Source organism: Archocentrus centrarchus, chromosome 9, assembly GCF_007364275.1.
Source record: "Archocentrus centrarchus isolate MPI-CPG fArcCen1 chromosome 9, fArcCen1, whole genome shotgun sequence".
Classification (NCBI taxonomy): Eukaryota; Metazoa; Chordata; class Actinopteri; order Cichliformes; family Cichlidae; genus Archocentrus; species Archocentrus centrarchus.
In genome coordinates, this window is record NC_044354.1 from 27,809,790 (window position 1) to 27,835,423 (window position 25,634).

The 25,634-nt window shown below is 40.0% G+C and overlaps 1 protein-coding gene across 1 annotated transcript in view; it reads right to left on the bottom strand.

Moving 5' to 3' along the window:
* Positions 1-25,634, bottom strand: part of unc5db (unc-5 netrin receptor Db) — a 299,326-nt gene that overhangs the window by 99,619 nt on the left and 174,073 nt on the right. Inside the window, exons 5-6 of the mRNA XM_030737775.1 lie at positions 9,063-9,243; positions 8,120-8,287 (exon numbers count right to left, since the gene is read on the bottom strand). Coding sequence (XP_030593635.1) covers positions 8,120-8,287; positions 9,063-9,243 — 349 coding nt within the window. The remainder of the gene's footprint in view (positions 1-8,119; positions 8,288-9,062; positions 9,244-25,634) is intronic.

The following is a 25,634-nucleotide window of genomic DNA, read 5'->3' on the forward strand; positions in this document are numbered from 1 at the left end:
TATACAGTATGTTAGCTTGTCCTGTGTTGACGTTGATATAGAAATATTGGAACAAGATATGACCTACAAAGATTGATGTGGCTTTTATTGAACAGTAAGCAGAGTGCTTATTCTGAGGTAAGATTGACACTCTTAAGGGGAAGGCAGTGCATGCATGAAAGGACCTTATTAAGTTTAATTGGTAGATATTCTGAAGTACACATACTGAGTCGTTCAGTCATCAGTTAAAATGGTAGAATTTGTTGATTTCTTGCATTCACAGTCAGCAAAAACAGTATTTGAATGGCTAGTGCATACATTTTGCAGTATCTAGTGTGGAATTAAACACAATCGATGCTTGGTGCAGTGTCTGAACTCGATGGTATGTCAATCAGATGATGCACAAAGTGAGTTGACCATTCACATACAAAACATTTTAGGTGTTAAGCTCAACCCTACTCTAACCTTTTTAAAAATTCCAACTGAAAAAAAAAAAAACTCTATTAGTTACAGCTCTGCAAGTGAAAGCCAAAAAAAAACAACTTCAAGCTTTATGAACAAGAGACATTGCAGATTGTAAAAAACAGTTGAGTGTCCTTGTCCCCATCACCAGGACAGAGTGTTTTAAAAATAAAACTCCAACTCTACCAAATTTGGTGGAAAAGACAGAAAACACAACAATCCAAGACCTATTTTATCCAGTGTAGTTCAAGGTGGGTCCCTCTGATAACCTGAGCTCTGCACCCTTCAAGAGAGGTAGAAGTGTTAGTTCTGGGGTCTCAGAACCTCAAAGGTGAAACTGGTTAAGTAAATCAAACTGGCTTAACGCTTAGAATTGAGCCAGCCTTCTTAATGCGTTTATTCAGTTTACTCAAAGCACAAAGAGCATGCTTATAATTCTCATGCTCCTGACCTGATGTGCCACCATTGGGCTTAGATATTGTGAACTCTTCAATTGTGAAAATTGCTGTCTGGTCTCTGGCTTGTACCTAACATAATCACTAACATGAAAGTGAGGTCCATATGACTTAAAAGTTGTTGTTTGCACAAGTTCCAGGTCCATGCTGCAGTCACAATGCTCACATGCATGAGTTCAGAACTCTCACAGAGAAATCTGAAAAATAGCAGGAGCACTGGTGGTGATCCAGAGGTGCACAAGGAGACACCCTTGAAAGAGCTTGAATTTAAATTGAATGGTATTTTGATATGTGATAAAGACTTTCTGTATCAGCCCTTGTGGCAGTGGATCTGAAACAGATATTTGGCAAAATGTTCAGCTACATGTCCACCAAGTGGTGCAGAGGGTGGTAATTATTCGTACCCAATCACCAAACCCACAGTCATTTCGATGATGTCTGCATCAGCTGGCAGAGAAATCCAAACAGTGTGTTGATTTAAACTGGATTCAAACAGCAACAGCAATGATGAATTTCCTCACTAAGTATTATGGACACATTCCAAAAGCTAGCAGTTCCATAGTCAGGTCAAAGAAATGTTCCTTTGCAGGAACATTTCACCACTTTTAAATTACAACTAGTGTAATCCCTCCACATTTCTTTTTACCGCTCAGATTAATGTCTGTCCCCCGTGCAAAGTCCTGAAGCCAAGTACAATCACAATGTGTCCTGGGAAATGTGAATGTGGCAACGCCATAACAAGCACATCAATCTACACTCAGTACTTTCCCTCTGGCCTTAATCAGCTAACCGAGCTCATTCATGTTACTGTTCAAACACCTCACATTCCCCGTGATGATAGCAGGAACAGCTCCAGCTCTGAAACCCCATCAGTTCTGTAACCACTCCGGGATTAAAGGCCTCACTCCAGGCAGCATGATCAGCTGATGATGATTCTCCATTGCCAAGATCATAATGAAATGAAAAACCACTACTTGTAAAACTTTACTTTACTTGCAAAAGAAAAAGGTAGCCATTTCACCTTTGCATATCGCAGTGAGCAAAAAAACAAAACAAGCAACTTTACCAGGTGATAAAATCAATAAAATAATAATAAACCAAACAGCAACAGAAGAACTGCTGCAACAAACTGCCACTCAGCACGGCGCCAAGAGAAACACAATGGAGATTGGATAAATTTAACTTGGGTACAGTTTTGCTTTTTCGAGTGGAAATGCAAAACTTTTTAATGGCACTTTGTGCAATGTTGACAAACTGCTCATTGCATTCCACCTTGACCTTTGATCTCCTCAATGTAGGATTGTGGATTGTGGGTTTAAAACAGCAAACCCTGCAAACTCTGTCCTGGTATTTTTAGCATATTGCACAAATGACAAAGTACGTATAATACACAATAAGTATTTCTCTAAAATATTAAATAATGTGGTCATAGGGAAATTGGAATGCTGAATTAGGCTACTTCTAATGTGGTTGTAGCCTAATTCTAACGGTACAGTGTCAACCCTGCTGAGATATTCTCTCACAATAATATGACAAAGATGGTACCATTTATTGTGCCTTCTGCCTTTTTCCTTGCGCTCTCAGATTTATTTCTATCCGCCTCAACTGCTGAAAGCCATTGATGGTAATGATGGGATCCAGAGTGTTTACACATAGCTGTGTCTGTGGGAAACACACAACACCACATTCACTAGAACTGCTACTTTATTTTCCAGCAAGAATGAGACATATGACTTAAATCCCCTCTGCTGGGCAAACTGTAGCTCTGGTGAGAGAAGAGGTAATAACCCGGCAGAAAACTCTCCAGTCTTCATATCCAGTAATGGAATAGCTCAAAAAGTCACTAGCAATAATTGCAGGCTATTTTCAAATGGCAAAAAGTTAACATCTAATCTTTCTAAGATCAAAACTGCTCAAGGTGCTGGAATTGAAAAGGTGACAACATACATATAAGTATTTAGGCATTGTTATGGATCTGAATTTATCATTTAAAAATTCGTGTTGCTCCAACTTTTCATTATGTTGCTGAGCGCCACTATTTCAGAGGGAAAACTACTGTTGTCAAAATCAAAAAAAGAAATGAAAATGATTTAGAATGTCGCACGAGACTCACAAAAAATCCTAGAAATATTCCTACTGTGTGTCAACACATGCCTGATTATATATGTTGGAATTTGCCACAATGGTGAGTTGTACACCTTCTTCTTCCTACGTGTTAAATCGCAACTATGAACCAAGGCCACTTTCTGAGACATTGTGCAGTCATGAAGGGGTCTTTGAGGACATGTTATACTATACAGTTTGTTGGTTTTGCAGGTGATGGTGCAGGATGGTGCAGCCAGACTCCTGAGTGAAAAGGAGTCACTGCATTGTTCACCAGTTAGAACCTGTTGTTCATGATGTTGTAGAACACATTACAGACTCAAATTATTTCACATCTTTATAAACTTTGACACTCGGCTGCGGATCCCAGTAAATAGAAGAGAGCTGGCTCCTTCCCTGTACGGAGATTTGCAGAATTGGGTAAAAAAGAAGGGGCGAGGTGCTGCAGATGATATTATAAAAAGCCTGTCATCAAAGCAGGTGGTATTCTAAGGAATCTACTGTAGCAGATTATTTATTTATTACTTTTTAAACTGATAGCACTGTAGTGTTGAAATTTGAGATTATTTCATATTAAATATTGAAATCAAACAACACAGCTGGCCAAGTTGCGCTGAGTGAACAGGGATTTAATTCTGGGATGTGAAACCATTTCTATTGATATATATAAGTTTGTGTCTGAAGAGGAAAATATGAGCCTTATATGAATATATATATATATATATATATATATATATATATATATATATATATATATATATATATATATATATATATATATATATATATATATATATATATACATTTAAACTCATCAGCACTTACTGTATTCTGGCTGATTCCCTCTGCTTGATTTCTGTACCTTCCTTCTACTTCCACTTCCTGTTTGATCCTTCACTGGTGTCCTCTGTGTTCAACTGGCCCAAATGTTCTTTCCCCATCTACCCATACTGGTAGTCTTAGACTCCCCAGACTCAACTCTCATGAAATATACTTGTAGCTGAATTTTACTTATCATGTAATCTACTGTATACATATAATTATATGTATACAGTAGATATGCAGATTTGTATAGCAGTAAGCTAGAAACACATGGTGATGTGCAATACAGCTACTAGGTCTGTTGTTTAATCACTTTAGGATATAATTTTAGCCTAAAATCTGTTTTTCTCTGTTTTCTCAGATTTTCGGGGGCATTTTCCCACCTGTGTTTCTACCTAAGCTTTGTCACCTACTAGTCTGGCACCTTCCATGACAAACCTAAATTTATATTCCCACACTACAGGCTGACTAAATTGGGAAAACTCTTTTTTTATGAATTGCATTCAACACATTGGAAGTAATTCACCAAAAACACACACACACACTTGAGTACTTTGTAATGTGGAATATTTAAGGATTAAATAAATAATTACAATTACAGCAGCCTACTCCTTTTGTCTACTTCACTTTGCTCTTATTTTTTTCACTGATGCGTCAGACTTGAACCATGATGCCCAATTGTGGTCATCAATCCGTGATGACCAAACTATGAGTTTTATGTGTGGCATTACAGAGGAAACCTTAAAAAATGACACGAATTTCCTCCTGGTGCAATGTGTCTTTTGAAATATGGCTTTTTGTACACAAAAAGAGTTCATTTCCAGTCTTCAGTTGTTTCTGTTTGTTTGTTTGACTTCCCCACCCTTCCTTATCTCTGCTTTAATGCAGCGATAACTGGACCTGTCAGGATGTAGACATCAAACATATCTCATTTTGTCGTGCTGGTTTTAAATGTCAAAGATTTTAGCATTTGTGCGACATCCATATCTGACATATATGCATATGAATACTCTTGCTAACAATGTACAGAGCTAAAGGCCAACTATAAATGCTCGAACAAACCTGTCACTTAAAAATGACTGTGTAATGAGAAACATACATTTGCACTGGCAAACTAGCAAGAGATTACCATTTTTATCATCATAAAAGGGAAATATTTGTCTAGCAACTCACTCAGTGCTGATGCAAAATACTGTTTGTGAGCTCATTGGCATAACAATTGGATTTAAAAGTTGGATTTGGGCATAATTAAGGTGGTACTTACAAAGCACGTACATTTAGTTTTAGGTGTTAGTATCTCTATAACTAACTAGCAAATAAAAATGTTATGCAAGGTAAAGATATCTTCACACTGAACAATAAATGCAGTACAGTACTACAAAAACATTTTTCGCTCTTCTCTCGGCAGAACTAATGGAAATTAGACTGGATGGATCTTAGAGGTGAGCAATAGATTTTAAATCAGTCACGACTTTTTCTATTCCTGATACAAATCTGATCATTTTTCAACATCCAATACTCAAAATATTGAATGCATTTCATGGGTAAATCCAAATAGGTCAGTCAGTCATCCCCCCCAATTTAGTCCAGTCTGATATATCCCCCTTCAATACTGACTCTGACTTCTCATCTGCTGACATTTTAATTTGTCTGGTTATTACTAAATACCTGAGAAGCATGGCATTTCCATCAGCCTCAGCTTTGTGTTCAGTGCTATTCAAAAAATGTAAATTCAGTAAATTCAGTTTGCATGCAGCTGATGTAGCAGAGCTGATGACTCTACTTTCCATTTCCATTGTTAATGTCATTAAACGCTGCTTTGACAGTGTTTCCTGTTTACTATATTTTTTTCTGCAGTTTTGATTCATGATAAACTTCTTTTTATTCTCTTTCCAGTTTTTTTAAATATAAATTTTATATTACAATACATTACAATCCAGTAATTTCTTCTGGGGTAGCTAAAAGATCCCAAAATATTTCAGTTGTGATTGGAAAAAGAGGTTGCCAACTCTTCTGACGTGTGGCACATGCTCTCATGTCATCCAAACAAATGCCTTACCAAATATGAGGAAAAACCAATACTTTATGAACAAAAAAAAAAAGGATAGATGAAGTGGCTTTTTTAGTCTGATCAGGTTTTTTTTTCCATGGTTCAGTACCAACACCAGTCTAAAGGCATAAGAGTACATAAAATCCTGTTTATGTCCCAGACTGGCTGGAGGTGTATTGTCAGAGTCTGTAAGAAATTAAAAGGAGATTTGCCAGTGAAGGTAGCCTAAAGAAAACATTTCCAGATGTTTGTATTTTTTAAATATCTGCAGCCTCATAGGATCCATATGCACATCTTCTTCTGTAATCAACTGTTCCTGGTACATTACAATCTACTTTTCACAACTGAGACAAGTGAGCTGTCACTTACAGAGTCACATTTTTACTGGGTTCAGAAGTCCCGAATGTCAGACAGCTGTCAAATGCTTTTTAATGTGTTATTGTGTTGTGGGACTGCATTCTGCTCAAAGTGCAAAGTCGTGTGTTTAGACTATTAAAGGCATCAGTTCATTCAAGAGACTAATCCCCAATATGGTAAATGGACTAGTTCTTATATAGTGCTTCTCTACTCTGAGCACTCAAAGCGCTTATACAACATGTTTACATTCACCCATTCACACCCTTTCATACAAGGACTTCCATATGTAACTAAGCTAAGTGGTTTTTTTTATTGTCTAACATTCACACACATTCATACTCCAACGCTTGCATCGGAAAGCAACTTAGGGTTCAGCATCTTGCCCGAGGACACTTTGGCATGCAGCCCGGAGCAGCCAGGAATCGAATCGCCAACCTTCCAATTGGTAGGTGACCTGCTCTACCTCCTGAACTACATCCAACCCATGGTGGGGATGTGGGGATATCAGATCATGTATCTTTGACAAAAAATATTCCATGTAAAAGTCCATATAAAGAATTCCCTATTTAATACCTACTGCTAGTTTTAATACCCCCTATTCTAATTGTATGAATTTGAAAGGTGTGCTATAGTAGTTTTTCACTGAGCCTTGTTAAGCATGTTTAAAAGGACAACAATTTTAATGGGTTTTAATTTTTTTCACATAAGTGTACATGAACTGGCACTCTACAGTATCTTTTTGAAGTCTTATAGCTTCTATTAAAATATGATAATTCCTCCAATTATTAGGTTTCCAGGACATGGCACAGCACAGCCTCACAGAGCTCTCTATGTCTTTTTTTTCTTTTTCTTTTTTTGCCTTTGCCAATTCAATTCAATTCAATTCAATTCAATTCAATTCAATTCAATTCAATTCAATTCGCTCCAAACAATCCCCTCAAGGCACTTGGTATTGTAAGTTACAGACCCTACAATTACAGAGAAAATCCAACAATCAAAACGACCCCCAATGAGCAAGCACTTGGTGACAATGGGAAGGAAAAACGCCCTTTTAACAGGAAGAAACCTCCAGCAGAAACAGGCTCAGGGAGGGGCAGCCATCTGCTGCAACTGGTTAGTAGGGGTGAGGGGAGGGAGACAGGACAAAAGAAAAAAATGACTGACCCTCCCTGAACTACTCTAGACTCCATAGCAGTCATTTCTTTAAGAAGTAGTTACAGTTATCCATTTAAATTCTGTAGATATGTTTATATGTCGATGCATCCCCTCACCATACAGGATAACATTTGCCTCTGTGAGCACAAACTTCCCCAGATCAAAATCCCTCCCTGTTTGCACTTGAAAGGTAAAAACTCATTTTCTCAGCAAGCTAAGCTCACCTTCTTCTACTGAGCTCCATGCTGAGCACTGAGTCATATAATCTCTTTCACCAATGTCTCTGTTAGTCACTTTACTCTGCATCATAAATCCACCTTCTTCTTTTTATTGTTTGTAGTTTCTTGAGCATAGCAGTTCTCTATCTCACTAGTAAATGTGGTTACTATTGGAACTGACCACTGCAGTCCCTCTTATTGGTTGCTTGTAATGCTAATGAGACATGAATGAAGCTTATTATTTGAGTCATTTGAGTCAATCATATCAGTGACAGCTAGTTACTGTTATTGTTCAAACAGAATTAAACAACCCTGCAATAAAGTCTGTCAAGTGAAAACAGAAGTGCTAGAAATGTAGATAATTAAGTCATCATCCACAAATATCATAAGAAAATTATATTTTTGGAAGACTTACAAGCTTAATTATTCCCAGTAGTAATATCTTTGATATCCAGAGAAAACTACTATATTTACAGCACCATACTTAAGCTAAGCAAAAACTGAGAAGCAGAACTAACTTGGACAGGGCGCATTGCAAGTGATCTTCTGCACAGACATGCCCTCGCAGAAAGATCCGCCATTCAGTGGTGCTGGGTTCGTGCAGGTCCGAGATCGTTTTTGGACACCCCGCCCACACGGCACATTACAGGCCGACCAGTCTGTCCACAGGGACCAGCCGCCATTCACTGGAGAGAGTCCAACAAAGTTAAGAGAAGAAGAAGAAGTAGAGTGAGGGCACGACAGTGAATAATACTTTTTACAGAACTCTGGCATAGTTAAATACTCTAACAAGAGCTGCTGGGATTATTAATGATTATGCAGGCTCCGAGGCAGTGCAAGGCAACAACCCATAACGACAGGAGCAGATTGAGTAGAGCGCAATGTGCTGGATATACAGCTCCCTCTTTCGGAATTGCCAGTTCAGTGTTTCTTGCACTCGGATTAAGATAAAGACGCAGAACTGTGTGAAAGCAAAGAAAGCAGCCATTACACAGAATTGCCATTTCTAAAGGCGACACCGACTCATACTGGTTGACAGGTTTGGACTCGACCACTTAGCGTTGTGACTTAAGCACTTTATGATCTCTCTGTGTCTCTCTCTCTCTGCTCAGCAGTGCTATCAAAGCTGGTGAACCCACGTTTCTGGAAGGCCTCTGGCAAATAAATACTTAATAAGCAACACTCCTTTTAAATGAGATTAAGACACAGTGGCTTATTTCCGTTCATAAAGTACACATTGATTTTAAACGAGAGGCAGTAAATTGAGTCTTTGAATAATACATTCATCTGAATAAAGAGGAAACATTGCTCTTCAGCGGGAACGCAGAGACGGGTCTCTTAATCACTTGTGTATGGGGGCACAGGAAGCCAAACAAATTGATCTGAAGTGCCATGTAAACATTTTGTCAGTACTCTGTAATGTGTTGTACCAGACAATGAGCAACTGCTCGGATGGCGTACCAAAGACTATCACAGTTGCTGTGGCACTGCGTCTCTTTGCTACAACGTTGCTGGCCAGACAGGTGTAGTTGCCCGAGTCGGACAGACGCGCCTCGTTGATGATGAGGTTGTGGTCGGCTCGGGTGTCGATATTGCCATCCGTCAGGGAGCTCACCAGCTCTTCGTTTTTCAGCCACTCCACCTGTGAAACAGTGGAAATACAGTACTCATATGAGGTTTGCAACAAGCATCATATTTACTATGATTCTAATTGATACACCTTAGTTAGGTAGAACACACTATGGCAGTTCCACTTAACTCTTACATGGGCAGACAAATAAAAGGACCCACTTTAGTTGCCACTTTAGGGTGGCTTGAAAAGTGAGTCAGTCCCCATAGACTCCCAAGTATAGTGCCCAACTTCAGCCTTATAAAGATCATGCTGGCTGTCATAAACAACTTCCTTGACCTCTATGTGTAGTTTCCCTCTTCATCACACCTAAACATGGGGGAATTTTCTTGTAACTCACACATTAAGATACTGCTGTTAGAAATGTGGTGAAGTTGACTGAGTGGTGTGCCGACTGTAACTGTCTGCTAGGTATCACTCTTGCTCATTTGAGTCACTGAACTGGACTATGTTTGTGATGTCAGTGTCTTTTGGAGCATTTTAATAGAATTATCTGAAAGTGAAAATGAAGGAAATGGCATGCTGTGGGGTATAACTCAACCACGCCAAACCTCCAATTTTCATTTAACTAGGTTGTCTTGAGACTTCTCAAATTTTACACCCTTTACTGTAAATATGCTATGTTTATAATAGTCCTTTAATACATTTATTAGCTAAACATCCCCTATTATGCTTTTGCTGTCTATTTCTGGCTCTTTGTGATGTCAGTGACAGGGCACAAAAGACACAAAAGCCCCATCTGCTGTTCATTTTTTTGCCTGGGAGGGGCATCCTTTCCGAAGAAAGTTGACTTAAAGGGCAAAAAAGCTAAAACAATATGTTTCCGACAGATAAATAACATTTAGAGACAGCAGACTTCCTTCCTGCCTTTGAGCATTGCCTTTTGACATGGTGAGAGCAACAAATTATTGAACATACTGAACCCTCAAAACACTAAATGCAGATCCTGTATTTGGATTCAGTATCCTTAAAACATACATAATTGCTGATCAGCTGCATTTTACAAGGCCCACCCTGCTGATTAGCCACAGCTAGGCAGCATAACCACTAATGCTAAAACCATTAGGCAGTCAAGGGATGTGCTATAACCAATTACCAGCAACAGAGAGGAAAACTAATTATGAATTACAAACTTAGTGACGCTTTACTGCTTCAACCCTGGTAAGAGAGCTGCATCGCTGCATTTGCAAATTACATTCATAGCGCAGCAGAATGGGCTGGGCTGATGGATTTATAGGAAGTGCACAGGCAGGCACCCTTTATAATAAACAACACTCAGGCTGGATGCAAATAGGAAGCGCCTGTGGGCATGCAAACACTGGGTAAATAGAAATGACACGCAGACCTGAGGGATGATGGATTGCAGGTATATATTGACATGAATAAAAATGATAATGAACGTCATAACACAGTAATCATTTCTCCCATTCGGTATTTTTCCTAACTTCTATTTGAACCAGTTGTGCCACTCTAAGCTAGAGTAATCATATTTTTTTGTGGTGCCACTGAGGCCCAGCAGATTTTTCTGTATTATTTAACAATGGCCTCTAACACAGGAAGGGGGGGGGGGTTCAGAGGTTAAGCATTTACCATCGTTAGATAGATAAGAAAACAGAGAGTCAGAGGAGCAGGGGAGGGGATGGAGTCTAATTTCTCAAGATTAAAGTCATCCGTCACTGAGTGGGTGACACGAGTCGTGGCACCCACTCACCCCGCTCTACCTCTCTCTCCCCACGCACAAACTTTTTTTTTTTTTATATATTTATTTCAATTTTTATCCTGTGGAGAAATCTGTGACTTGAAAGAGGCAATTATTGTGTGGCACGAGCCGGCCCTCCTAGTGTTTGCACATTAGCTGTCTGTCTGCCACTAACAGCCCTTGGGTACTGATGAAAAGATTCACCAAGCGGAAGAGAGGAAAGCGCCAGTGACAAAGAGAGGGAGAGGAGGAGGTGATGGGGAGAAAAAAGATGAAGGGACAAATACAAATTAGGCCAGCAATTGTGTGGCAGAGGATGTGAGGAATGAATTGCCTAATTGGCACATTTGTTTCAGTTAGGATGCGGTCATCAGTGTCAGCCCTGACAGAGGGGTTTCCAGGTGGGCCCCCAGCTTCAGGACTACCTCCCTGTGATTTCATTACCCGGATTGCCCCTGAAGGTCACGTCCTCACAGCAGCCAGCTTCCCTTATCTACTTAACTACACACACACACACACACGTGCCCAGCTCATTCGGATGACATTTCCTGATGATTAGATGCTAAGAAATGTGGCTGTCGAGGGGCAATTAGAGGACAGAAGAGCAATGCAAACTGATGACACTGTAGCCATCACCAAGACTTATGAGAAGAGCGCTGATCAAGTCCTTGCCAGCTGAAGCATTTTTTTTCCCTCTGCTTTGTGTGTCTCATTGCCTGGGTCTAATGGTCATTTGATGTCAAGGTGATGCAGTACAAATAGAGCGCTTCAGTGCCCTAAGGAGAAAAATCTGTCTGCTGAGTCATGCTTAGGTGTCACAATTTAACATGATCTCCTTCCCCTTTGGGTGACTCTTACCTGCCTGTGGCCAATGCGGCATGGGCAATAGAACTTAATTTGCTGAGTATCTCATTAATGCAGTTATATAGATTAAGTGTGTCCATCAGGCGTATCCCTGGTGATCAGGAGACACCAGCATATCAGACTCCTGGCTGCAGGGATAATCCACCCAATAGATCCGTCCGTCAACCAATCAGCAGCTCTTGTCAATAAAAGTATTGTGCACACATAGATACACTTTGAACTCAGCATGACATGCTGAGTTCATATGAACTCTAAGCCTGACAGCGGCAGGTACAGTCAGAGGGGAGCTATCTGCAGCTCTGTAGTGCTCTCCTGCTCCGGAGGTTAATCAAGAATGATACGCAGAGAACACAAAGTGGGCCTGCATCACCCACCCCCTCTCCCCTGTTGCTTCCCAAATGCCACCTCTCCTCCCCTCCGAGCTACAAGGCACTGCATTACTATTCCACCTCGATCTGTCTTATCTTAACGAAATAAATAGAGGGAGCGCCCGGCTGCGGCCTGGGCTGGGAGGGATGTAATTGCTTGGCTTAATAATGAAGCTCATCATCTGCTCTCTAGGAGCTTTTCTCTGACCTATGAGAAAATAACAGAGGAGCAGGATGTGAAAGTAGAAACAAGTGCAATAGAGGCAGGAGGTGGGACAGAGTTAAATGCTAACTTGTTTTTGGAGTAGGATCGCAATGTCTTTGTGAAGCTCAACAGCGAAGAGCTTGTATCACGGTGCAGGAGCATTTAGTTGATGCTCCTTTGTGTTGTAGCCCGGGCTGTCTACCTGAGCTACTGTAGATCAAGGGGATTCATCTTGGATTAAAGGCTTTCACTCAGGAAAGCTGAAATTGGCTTCCAGTTTGGCTGTTCATTTCACACTTTCTCTCAAAGTAACCTCTCAAAAGAAACTCATTATACAGGGCTCTCATGGACTCCTTTCTCCCCGAGTTAAAAGATCTACTCTGCATTCACATCTCCTGATATCTGTGAACTACAAGTGGAGGATTGGTTTTGGATTTTGAAGCACTGAAACAAAATTACAAATAAGCTGCTCCTATGTTCTCTAACCACAGGCAAATTATAATGTCAGCTCTCTGAATATGACATAAGAAGGTATTTGGTAGCAAAAACACTTGGGAAGTTACATTTTGCTACTGACTTTTTTTTGTGCTCACTTTGAATTCATAAAAGGCACTAAGAAATACTTTACTTTTGATTAACTGTTAAATGGATGTCTAGGGATGTCTGGGTTTTAAAGCATACATCAGTTTGCTTTACAAAGAAACAATATGAAATGGCTGGGTGAATATAACTATTGATTTACGAGCCATTCAACAAGTCTAAAGTACAGACAATTTATACAATTGTGATAAAGAGGTTTACTTTTCAAGCACATTCAATCAACAGCTACTTGCAAAGGCATGCAGCACTAAAAATATAACAGGAGATTTAGGACTGGGCTTTGTGTTGTGGTCCCTGGGTCGAGTACCTGGAGTTTTGAGTTTGTTTTGTTTTAATAGCTCCAGGTTTATTTCTTTACATTTATATTCCTAGGTTGTTGTTTTTTTTTTTTTTTTTTTTTTATCTAGTTCTGCTCATGGTTTCAGTTATTTTGTGATATATTCCTGTCTTCCTTATGATTCCATGTCTGGCTTAGCCCTCATCTCTGTGTTTGGCATTTATATTCTCAGGCCTTCCTGGTCTTTGGAATCAGGAATCTGTTCTTGGTGATTAGATGTTGTTTTTCAATCCCTTGTTTAGTTATTATGCTTCCTCTTTGTTCCACGTTACAGTACACGATGTTAGTTCCACTGTGTCCAGTCTCTCCTGGTCTCGTCTCTGTCCTTAATGTCTCTGTGTCTGTCTTGTCCCTCTGTATCCTGTCCCTGTGGTTGTTTGGTTCACTGTTTAGTTGTGTCTGGTTAATCTTGTCTTCCCATTAGGTTATGGCTCTCTTCTTGTTTCCTGCGCCTTCAGTTCCCTACCTACTCTAGTATTTCCATTCAGTTCCTTCAGTCATGTCTCTGTGTTTGTCTTGGTCTCCATCAAGTTCACGCGTGAGTCTGTCTGCCACTTCCTGGTTTACTTTGGTGGGCATTTGCACTTTGTACTGTAAGTAGTTTGACTTCCTCTGTCTTGTTATTCCTGATTAGTTCCCACTGTGTTTCCCATCTGTTTCCTCTCCTCTCGTTACCTTGTGTATAAATTGTCTGCATTTCCCTTTGTCGTGTCGTTCCTCACAGCTGTGTGCTCCGTTGCCCGGTGTTTTCTGAGTTTTGTATCCTTTGCTCTAATCTTGCCTTGTTTTTGCATTTTGTTGTTTTGGAAGAAACTTTTGCATTAAAGCTGAATTTGAGTTAAAGTCCTGCTCCCACTTTCTTTTAAGTGTGTGCAAGATCCTGTTTGTGGTTTGCTTCTGTGTTACACTCCCTGCAACCCCTAGACCAGCCATCACCAATAGGCGGACCTCGGTCCGGATCCGGACCGAAATGATGTCTCAAGCGGACCCGAACCTAATACCAAAACAGAAATGACCACTTAATTAAATTCTTGTTGAGCGATTTCTGGTTTACCGGCGCAGCTTTTACAGTCCTTACGGTAGTAGTGAAGCGTCCAAGGAAACCCACTGACCAATTGCATGCGAGTTTGGCTATACCACGTGATACCACCAAGCTGGTCCCTGCCAGCTGGTAAACTTTGTATTATTATAGTTAACGAAAACGAACTAAATAATGAAAACTGAAACTGAAAAAAACATTTTCATTAACTGAAATAAATAAAATCTATAATTAAAAGCAAAAAAACAGTATTGTGAGTTTACAAAACTAACTAAAACTAACAGAAATTATAGAAAAAAATTACCCTTGTTTTCGTAATTTTATTTAAAAAAAAACCTTGTGGATTGATATGAAATCATTTTTTTCCCACTCTAACAGTTTAACACTAGAACTACCAGCATTTTCCCTCTACTCCTTTTTCTACCAAGCGCTGCCAAATGGCAGTTTTACATCTCATTAGGCCACCTTTTGTTATGTACACGGGGCCAGTAGATTGGAATGTGTGTGGGATGGGTGTGGGGGTGGGGATGGGTTACCAATGATGACAAATGATGACTCAGGGTCGCCAGGTGTATAAAAAGCCAGGTCACAACACATATTTCACCTACTCTGTTGACTGAGAAGCAAAGATGCCAAAGGTTTACGGCACACAGCAAGCTTTGGACATGATCCTCAACCATGTCAACCCCTGTGACTCCGATGGAGATGAAATAACCCTTGTGCTAAATTCCGACTCTGAAAATTCTTCTGGTAAGATTTCCTAAATTTCCTATTTTCGTTTGCCGTTTGTTGTGTTTTAGGAAGAGACGAATATCTTTGCGATTGCACATTATTTCAACATTTCACTAATCAAATCTCAAACATGGTCACCCTGTAGATGAGGAAACTTCGCCACCTCCAGAAAAGAGAGGTCGCATGGAGACACATGAGTGGCTGACAGAGACGGCAAAAGACGGCACAGTGTGGCGTGAGGAACAGATCGGAAGGCCTCTGCATCACAGCCCAATTGATTGTTATGCCACAGATGGAGAGCCAACTGCTTTGGCCAGAAGAAAGGTGTCGAGTCGCTTACAGAGTTTCCTCTGTTTCATCACTCTGGAAATGCTTCGGACCATTCAGGAGTGGACTGTCCAGCATGCACGCCAGACACAGCAGGGAAACTGGTTCATGGCCCTCCCTGAACTAAAGGCGTTCATTGCAATCCTCATCCTGCGTGGGATTGTCTGCCTTCCAGCGGTGCATGATGTATGGTCAGCAACACTGGGAGTGCCCGCAATCAGCAAGATTATGGCCGGAACCGCTTCCAGGACATCATGCGGCACCTACGCTTCGATGACAAGGACACACGCAATGAACGAGTTGCAAATGATCGGTTTGCTGCACTCTCTGACATTTGGGGGTCTTTTGTTTCCAACTGCATTACCTCTTACAACCCAGGAAGGCACATCACCATAGATGAGCAACTTTTTCCAACTAAGACCCGTTGCTGTTTCCTGCAGTACAGTGCGACAAAACCTGACAAGTTTGGCATAAAGTTCTGGGTGGCATGTGACCTGAAATCCAAGTATGTATGCAACATCATCCCATATCTTGACAAAGACCCCAGTCGTCCCACGGGGGAAAAACTATCGGAAAATGTGGTGATGAAGCTTATGGAACCATTTATGGACAAAGGAAGAACCGTTACCACAGACAATTTTTTTACGTCATTGTCACTAGCACAACGACTGCTCAGCCGGAAGACCACACTCCTTGGCACAGTAAACAAGGTTCACCGTGAGCTTCCAGACTCCGCCAAAAAGACTTTGGCCCGTGAGGAATTCAGCACACAGGTGTTTTCAACCTCTGGTGCCACACTGATCATTTACGCGCCCAAACGGAGAAAGACTGTCTGCATCCTCAGTAGCATGCACAGTGTGGTGGAGACTGGGGATACCCGGAAAAAAAAAACAAACACAGTCACCGACTACAACAACCTGAAATGTGGTGTGGATGTCATGGACCAGATGGTGCGAAAGTACACTGTACGTTCAGGAACACGGCGTTGGCCAGTCGCTGTGTTTTACAACTTGATTGACATTGCAGCACTGAATGCACATGTGCTTTACCAAGCATGCACTGGGGTCAAAGAGAGATGGACAGACTTCCTGGTGAAGCTTGCAAGAGAGCTTGCACAGTCTCATATGGCAGCCAAGGAGGTGCATAAGGAAAACCTTCAGCTGGCTTCAACTTCACCTGGCACAATGCCCTTTTCCCTGTGTCAGGTGAGAGTGGTTGCTGCAAGAATAACCATGCCAGTAAGTGTTGTGTTTATTGCAACAAGTTCACATGTGGAAAATGCAGAAAGGAGATGTCGTGGCAGTGCCAGATGTGTTCAGACAATCTGTAACAAATATACCAATAAAAATGTGCTGGATAAATATTTTGGTCGTCTTCAGTCCTTTTATAGTCGTATACAACTGTCCATCAATACTGAGATAAAGTATTCCTAAAAATCATAACATAACAACATTCACATAGAACTTATATATACATATATGGAGTTCTAAGTATGGCAGTTCAATACTTTAAAATAAAAAATAAATCAAATTAAATAATATTTGAAAATAAGCCAAAACACAAAAACACAAATAAAAACTTACACTCTAAAGTTAATGGCAGCTTTACACAAGGGCATTTATGTATGGACTATGGAACACAAATGATTTATAATAGTTTTACAGATATTTACAGTTAGAATTTCCTTACAGTACATGGCAATAGGAAGCCTACTTTGTCTTGTTGACCGATGCTGAATAAAGGGCATGTGAAAATGTATGAAATGGTCAAAAGTTTATGTGGTATAGTAAATGTGATGAGTGAAACAATACAGTCCATTTTGAAAGCCCCTTCTAGTCCCTACTCAGGAGAGATGTCTCAGGCATTTCAGACTTCTAGGCTCTGCTCAAGCATACCCCTCCCCCTAAGGTCTGTGCTTGAACCTCCAGGTCTGGCAGGTAATGGCTGCATTTACAAATGAAAGGGGGTCGTCTAGTGTCTAGTTGTGCTGGCCTCATTTGCATGACACAATTCACAGCTGCCATTTGGCAGCACCTTGGGATTTAAAGGTATAACTGCCATTTGGCAGGAGTCTGGTAGTTCTAGTGTTAAGCTGGGAGCTCCATCGGGCAACTGTGTGCGTGCTCACCGCATTGGTCCGCAAAGTAATGGCAGCGGTCCGCCGAGAAACCGCACTGATCCTTCAACGTAACCTGACGTGCTCCTCCGGAGAAATCAAACTACATGTCGGGTCCACACAGCCCACAAGGTTGTGATTAACCTGTTCAGTCCTTGTGCGTTTCTGGCTACTTTTTGCTACAGTGTTTGAATTTATCAGTGAGAGAATAACAATCAGGACTAATAATCAAAGCATCAATATAAGGACTCACAAAAAGAGTCCCAGCCGGCACCGCATATAAAAACACCTGCACGCGACCGCAAGGTAATTAACACACAATCCAGCTACACAAGCATAAATGGTTGGCCACTTAAGTAGGTTGTGTACAGAGCTCCGAGCAGCTCCAAAACAGAAGCAGCTTCATGTGGTGAGAACATCAGGATGCAGTTGGATTTGAGCTTTGACTCCTTCAAAGAGTTGTTTGTTTTTGTCCAACATTCGCTGTGTTCTGATGTTTTACACCACGTGTTCTGCACTGACGCTGAAGTTTGTTGGAGAATTTATTCAGTTTTGGAGTTCATGTTTTTCTTTATGTTTCTCCTTGTTGATGTTCATGTGTTTCCTTAATGTTACACACATTAAACACATAATGCTGCTATTTTGTGAACAGTTGGTTGTTGAATGCAATTTTTTAAACAGTATCTTTTGTCAAGTTATTATTACACAATAGTCATTTCTTGCACCTGACAAAGTATGAAAAACTAAAACTGACGAAAACTAAACTAAAACTAAGCATGAAACCAAATATAAAAACTAATGCTCTGAAAACTAACAAAACCTTATATATATATATATATATATATATATATATATATATATATATATATATATATGAAATTTTGTCTGACTGGACCTCTTTAAATTTTATTTGAATACCCCTGCCCTAGACCCTGCAGGCAGGAGGCTAGGTAGCTAGGTACCAGGATGAAAACAGTAAAAAGCTAAAAAATGTCTTTCCTTATTTTTTTTTCTTTCAGTCTTTGAGTGAAAACGCTGAACAAAGGGTGTTGATAAGTGAACTCATTGAGTAGTAAAACCCAAACAGCTACAAATGGTCCATATTTAGGGTGGCTAGCTGGATGGTTCACTGACTGGTTGGTTTCTTCTTTTCTCTTTCTAAAGCATATTCCTTTTTTCGGTCTTTATAAGAGCAAAATCATGATAAGCTAATCTCTACTCGTTTCTATTTGTCACTATTTTTCTTGAATTTGTTCTTGAGTATAACTTTGTGACTTCAACCCTCAAAGCTGTCGTGGTGTGCTTCACAAATGGCAGTATTACACTTCCTACCCTTATGTTTGCTTCAGTTGTTGTGGGACATGGTGCAGAAGTGATCTGGAGACCTGTGACTTGAAGATACTGCAGGAGACTGAAGTGCAGGGATGGCTGCTCCAAAAAGCAGGTAAAAGAAGAAGCCCCCCCCCCCCCCCCCCCCCCCCCCCACACACACACACACACACACACACACACACAGTCTTTTTGTTTGAGAAGAAACACCCAGATCTTTTAGTAGAACCCTGCCAATCACACTGAGACATCTGCCAGCAAGTTCTATTTTTATCACTAGGAGGTTTCCAGTAACCTCTGCTATCATGTAAAGGTTTTGTGTGGCTCGTCTAAAAGACACTGGAATATTCAGAAAAGGTTGGGACTCATTAAAAAAGAAACAAATAAATAAATGTAAATGATTTAAATGTATTCTTGGCTAAGGGAATCTTCTTAATTGCAGAAAGACAAGGAACCATTTTTCTTCTAATTCCAACATTTTCCTTTGCATAACACTACCTAGAGGTATCAATGTCTCATTATCTGTTTTCTCTGATTTCTTAATTAGAGACTTAAAGCTGCTGACTTCTTGCAAGTTGCTAACGTTATATTTGAAAGAGAATAGTTAAAATATGAAATTACACAGCAATTGTGTATTTGTACGTTCAGTTTTCACAATCTTTTTTTTTTCAGTCAAACGGGAGAAAGCACAGTTGGTTTTCATACTTTCTGTAGGGGCTATAGCGTATTTTTATATACAGTATCACCTATAAATATTCTTGCAAATATACATAAATACATTTAAAAATACATTGCATGTAATACATGATGCACAGTATAAAAATAGATTAGAAAAAATAGCTTTAATCACAGGAAGGAATTTTTTGCTTGTATTTTGTGTATTTAGACAGATTTAGATTTAGATTGCAGTATAGCAATAATAATAATAATAACTAGAAAGACTCAAGTGTGCCCTATTTTCAAAGGAAGTGATCCAGAGAGATAATATGCCTAGCTCTGTTTTGCTGACAGACAGAAAGATACACAGATACAGTAGATGCCACAAAGAACATGCTTCTTCCTTCAGAGAGGAGGAAAGAAATGTGCAGGGCAGACTGAGCTGTTTTCAGAGTCCTGCGTTGTGTCTGCAGAGCTTCCTGTCTAACTGTTCACAGTCAGAGCACAATCAGAAGTTTCAGCAAGCACTGTGAAGTCTAAGGTGCAAAACATGTGCCCCAGAGATGTAAAAGCACTCACTCCTACTCACAAATCTCGGCCTAGATGTATCAATTTTAATCTGCTGTCCTCGGGAAATGGGATGGTTAGTTGACTCTTTTTAAAGAGGAAATCTAACTCTACAGCAGGGCAGAATCAGAACATTAGACTGACTTCACAATCAGAAATTACCTACTCAATGAAACCAATATGATATTGTAGGTATCTGCATCCCACTTGCTCATCATTGTGTCACTGTGTAGCTCTCTTTCATTGAGATTTACATAAATACCAAAAGCATGCAGGATTTTCATTCACTGCTATTTTGACCTATACTAAGCATCTTGTTAGGAACAGCTGTGCAGTTTAATGCAATGCCAAACACAGTAGTCCAGCAGGGAACCGAGAGTTGATCCAGTACATACAATAAGCAAAGACTCTTGAGGAAAGCTGGAGACAATGAACTTGTGTCCAGTAAATTCACTTGTGCCATGAACATTATTTCCATTTTATTTATTTCATGCTCAGAGTGTTTTTCAATACAGAAAGAAGGGGCACATGTAGTTTTGAAATTTTACCAAGGTGATTAAACACAGCTTATCTGGTGGGGCTCTTTAAGCAACAATGCAAAGTGTTTGCTGGTTCCAGATTCTCAGATGTGAGGTTTGGTGCTTTTCTTCATCATTTATATTAATGTTTTTAGGGTCATTTGTGGGTATGAATTTAAAAAAGCAACACATTGCTGAAAATGGTATCTGCATTTTTCATCAGTACCGCCTGTTACAAACCTGAAACTAAATGTAATGTCTGGTAAGAGAAATACCTAAATGGGGGAGGGGGGTGGGGGGGTGGAGTACAATAAATTTGCTGTGGCCCCTCCCTCTGCTGTGGCCCCTCCCTTGTGCAAATAAAGATCTCCAGAGTGGAGGAGACATTCCTGCTCAGTGTCAGACTTCAGCCTAAATAAACTGTTGTAACCACATGATGCAAAATGATTCCACCGCGAGTGACTGGAGACTCATTAGCTCACTCTGACATCCTTGCTGACGAGGTTGATTTCCAAACACAGCCTATGTGCCGCACTTTAAACCACAGTCTCACATTCTACTGGTTCTGCTACAGCAGCAGCCGTTCTGCAGTTGCACTCTGAAACCTCACACTAGCACACTCATGGATGCCATCTCAATATTTCATGGACAAGGTGCGCTGAAATCGACTGGGCTGAAGATATCTGCCCTGTGCTCCCTACATTATTCACTCCCATCTCTTGTGGCCGGGCTCATTTGTGTTGACAAAGGACTAGATGGGACATTGCGATTCGGTCTATGCTCCTCAGATTCACCTATTTTTATCTGCACGACGGGTTCTGCGGCGCTGAAATGACATCAGTCCTCCATTTTCATGTTGAATCATTTAGACAGTGCAGGGCCGGAAGTTGATCTCTACCTAAATCAGTTCCCTGCACACAGCTTTCACACATACATTGTTCATGCTGATTATTTCAAGACTACATAAAAATAAGAGGAATGGGCATTTGGTGCAGAATGTATGCTTGATGACATTTGAACGCCACTTGCCCCCTGAGTGAGTATTGCAGGTTACTCTATGGGAAACATCTGTGCTCCATCTCACTGGGAGCCACCATTTAAGTTGCCTCTAGGCATGATTTAAAATGCTCAAAGCAAAAAGTACAATAATAAACAACAAAATGCTCTTTTAGAGGAAACCAGTGTTAAAAGGGTACTATTATATTCCTTACCAACTCTGGATTTGTATTCTTTCACTATTAGAGTAGCTCTCCATAGGGCCTGGTGCAGCCCCTCAGTTCATCCTTTCTTTGAAACAAGCCATTTCAACTCAATACCTCTTCCTTTAATGCAACTTTCTTCTAACCGAGTGCCACTCGTGAACAGGAGGTTTGAAGAGTGTGGGTGAGACTGTTGTGCTCAAACTGAGAGCTGAGTAACTGAAGTGACCATATCAGGGAGGTCTGCTCTCACTGACATCACCCAGAGCCAAGAATAGAAAAAAAAAAAGGTCAGAAATAGATGATTTACAACAGTCTGGTCCCAAGCTTTTGGCTCACAGGGATTACTTATATATGTGATAAAAATACAGAAAAGCATAATAGATATATGTAACAATACTGTACGATTATATGTGAGAGCCTGTCCTCCTTGAAAAAAAATGTAGATATTGGTCATTTCTGCAGGCACGTTTTATGACTATGTTCTAGCTCCAAAGCCAATGCGTCATATTTTATTGCTCAAAAAGTTCGAAGAACGTGTTGACAGCTGTTTTCCAGTAGATAATTGCCTCAGGTGACATGCTATCAGGGTCGTCAAGACATCAGGTAACGAACATCATTTAACGGACATCAGGTAACGGACGTCAGGTAATGGTTAAACTCTAATAACATATTACAAATGAAATGTTAGCTATAAGATAATATATTTGCACCATATATCTAAATTTTCACATTTTCTTACTTACTTTTCACATTTTTGTCTAAAAAGCCAGCAATTCAGAAACTCATGCAGCATAATTTTCTGACTTTGCAAGTTTTTTCTTACTTGAGTAGACATTTATGTGGCTGTTACATACAAGGCCTTGAATAATCAGGCCCCATCTTATTCTAAAGACCTCATAGTACCGTGTCACCCCAATAGAGCACTTTGCTCTCAGACCACAGGCTTACTTGTGGTTCATAGCATACTTGAGAGCACAATGGGAGGCAGAGCCTTCAGCTTTCAGGCCCCTCTTCTGTGGGGAGGGTGGGGTTCCCATAATGTATTGGGTATTTCTTTTTCATTCACTTCTTTTCACTCTGTTTATACACCACTCTGCATTAATCATTTATTTCAGTTATTATTAATCTCTGGCCCTCTTCCACAGCATGTGTTTTGTCCTGTCTCCCTCCTCTCCCTCACCTCCAACCAGTTGCAGAAGGTTCAATTTGATCCAATTCAATTCAATTTTATTTATTTAGCGCCAAATCACAACTAACAGTCGCCTGAAGGCGCTTTATATTGTAAGGTAAAGACCCTATAATTACAGAGAAAACCAGCAGATGACTGCTCCTCCCTGAACCTGGTTCTGCCAGAGGTTTCTTCTTGGTTAAAGGGAGTTTTTCCTTCCCACTGTCGCCAAGTGCTTGCTCATAGGAAGTCATTTTGATTGATTCTTTGTAATTATTGTAGGGTCTTTACCTTACAATATAAAGCCCTCTGAGCCGACTATTGTGATTTGGCGCTATACACATAAAATTGAATTGAACTGAACTGAATTGGTGACAAGTGGAGACTGGCAGGCATCTACACCGCTTTGGTGTAGAAGTTAAAGTAAAGTTAACTTCTAACTTTGATCAATTAATCCATGAGTTTATTAAAACTGTGAGAGGACTAAAAGAAAATAATTTGACAGGTGTGTGAAGAGGGTGGGAAATCTGCAGTCGAACATTACTGTGGCAGATGCAGGTGATAAAGACACAGTGTTATGAAACTGAGCTTAATTGGACTTTATCATCTTATCTTACTTATTTAGAGAATAAAAATAATTGTTCTTTATCACACCTAACAAGGTCACTTGGTTTACAAATTATGGAATGTAACATTAAGACATAATAAGAAATATGTTCCCAAATAATAATTGAATAATTATAGCTGCATAAAATGCTAGAAAACAAAAGATAAAACCACAAAATGTAGGCTTGACTTGTATCCCAGTGTCTGGTGATCTCAAAATCAAGGTAAGGATTTATTCGGGTTTATGAATCCATAATTTTAATCCATTCCTCAAAGATTCTAGCCAGAACACTGTATCATATACTGAGACATTTTAAAGCCCTTTGAAACTTGTCAGCTTTGAAACTGGGGACCACAACATATTCTGGCAAAGGTGAATCATGGTTTTGATTTGGTTTGGTTTTGATGATTTCATTTTTTTTCCCCCTTCCTACTGGTTGGAATTGGTCAGGATTTCAATAGGAAAAATATATGGGTAACAACAGTAACTTCTCCCCTGGGAAGACCTTTCTAAAGAACTCAGTCACTCAAACTGCTTCAAAGCAGAAATTGGTTTCAAGGAGGCACTTCCTGCTGAGGAGATAGCGCTTCCTGGAGGTTCAGGAACGAGGATAGGACCAATTGATTTCGTACCATTTTATTACTTCCTTTTCTGAAAACCAGCAACTCTTATGACATTTTTGTTTGTTGTGCTTAAACACCTGGAGCTACATAATAAATCGTACAACTGACTGGCTGATTATTAAACCCAGGCCTTGTTAACTATGCAGACAAAAGCACCCAGTGGGACTCAAACATGAGAAAGATGGTTATGGTTTTGGTGGAAACACAAATTTAATTACATTACATTTTTTAGCAAAGATCTGATGACAGTCAGTGTGCTGTCTAATTATAGTATAAATACAGATAATCAAATCTTATCAAACTACCTATTCAGTCATGATGAGTTTTTGAGCTTTAAACTCATTAAAAATAATTAACAGATATATAGCTTTCATTTTGATTACTGTGTCAAGAAAGTTTAGAGTGATAAGAGTTATGCTGCTGTTAGTAAAATATGCTGATAAACTGCACACTGAAATAACAGTGAATACCAGTAATACTACAGATTAGGAGAGTGTAATATGAACAAAATGCTCTTTCACCACTGCTTCTTTTTACAGTAATAATAAATATATATGCCATTTAATGGGAATTTAATTGAAAAACCAATGAATGAGAGAAATGTTCGGTTTCTGCAATACATACCTTAAGATACCTTAGTATATTCAACAACACAAATAAGAAATATAATAAATTAAATTTACAGTTGTCTCAACATTTGTAGCTACTATCATATGATCCTACCTTAGAAAACCTGAAATGTATTGTTGCTCTTATTGGTGATCAGATTCAGAAAGAGATTCTTGGTAGCTAGAAACCACTAGAAACCCCCACAAACTATGCAATTGCTGAGTATGACAAAGCAACATAACACAGTACATTTTCAATGCAGCAGTCACCCTAGATCTCAGCCACCAATTTAATATCCATTAATTTTCTTAACCTGACAATGGGCTACCACAGAAACACAATTGCATCCACAAACCACTTAGAATCACCAATTAACCAACTATCACAGCCAGAGCACCAATGTGTGGGTGTGGGAAGGAAATCTATGCATGCACAGGGACAAGAAGCAGCAAGTCCACAAAGCCCCAGGCAGCAGGAGGGTTAAACCCAGAGCCTTGTTGCTGGGGCTGCAACTGTATGAACCACAGCGACTGTTGTGAAACACTGTGTGGAAGGCAAGAATGGGCCCCAACGCAGGACTCTGGAGACAGGACGCAGAACTCAGAATAACTGCTTTATTTGCTTAATAACACTGGTGAGAAAACTAAAGAGAAACTGGCTGACGGCAAGCCAGACCTACAAAAACAACAACTTGGGAAAAGAAATTGAAACTTGAAGAAACAGCAGACACGGGAGGAACTAATGATGAGGATGCAACAAGGAAGAAGGGGAAACGCAGACAATATATACACACCAGGGTAACGAGGATGGAACACAGGTGATCAGAATAAGACTAA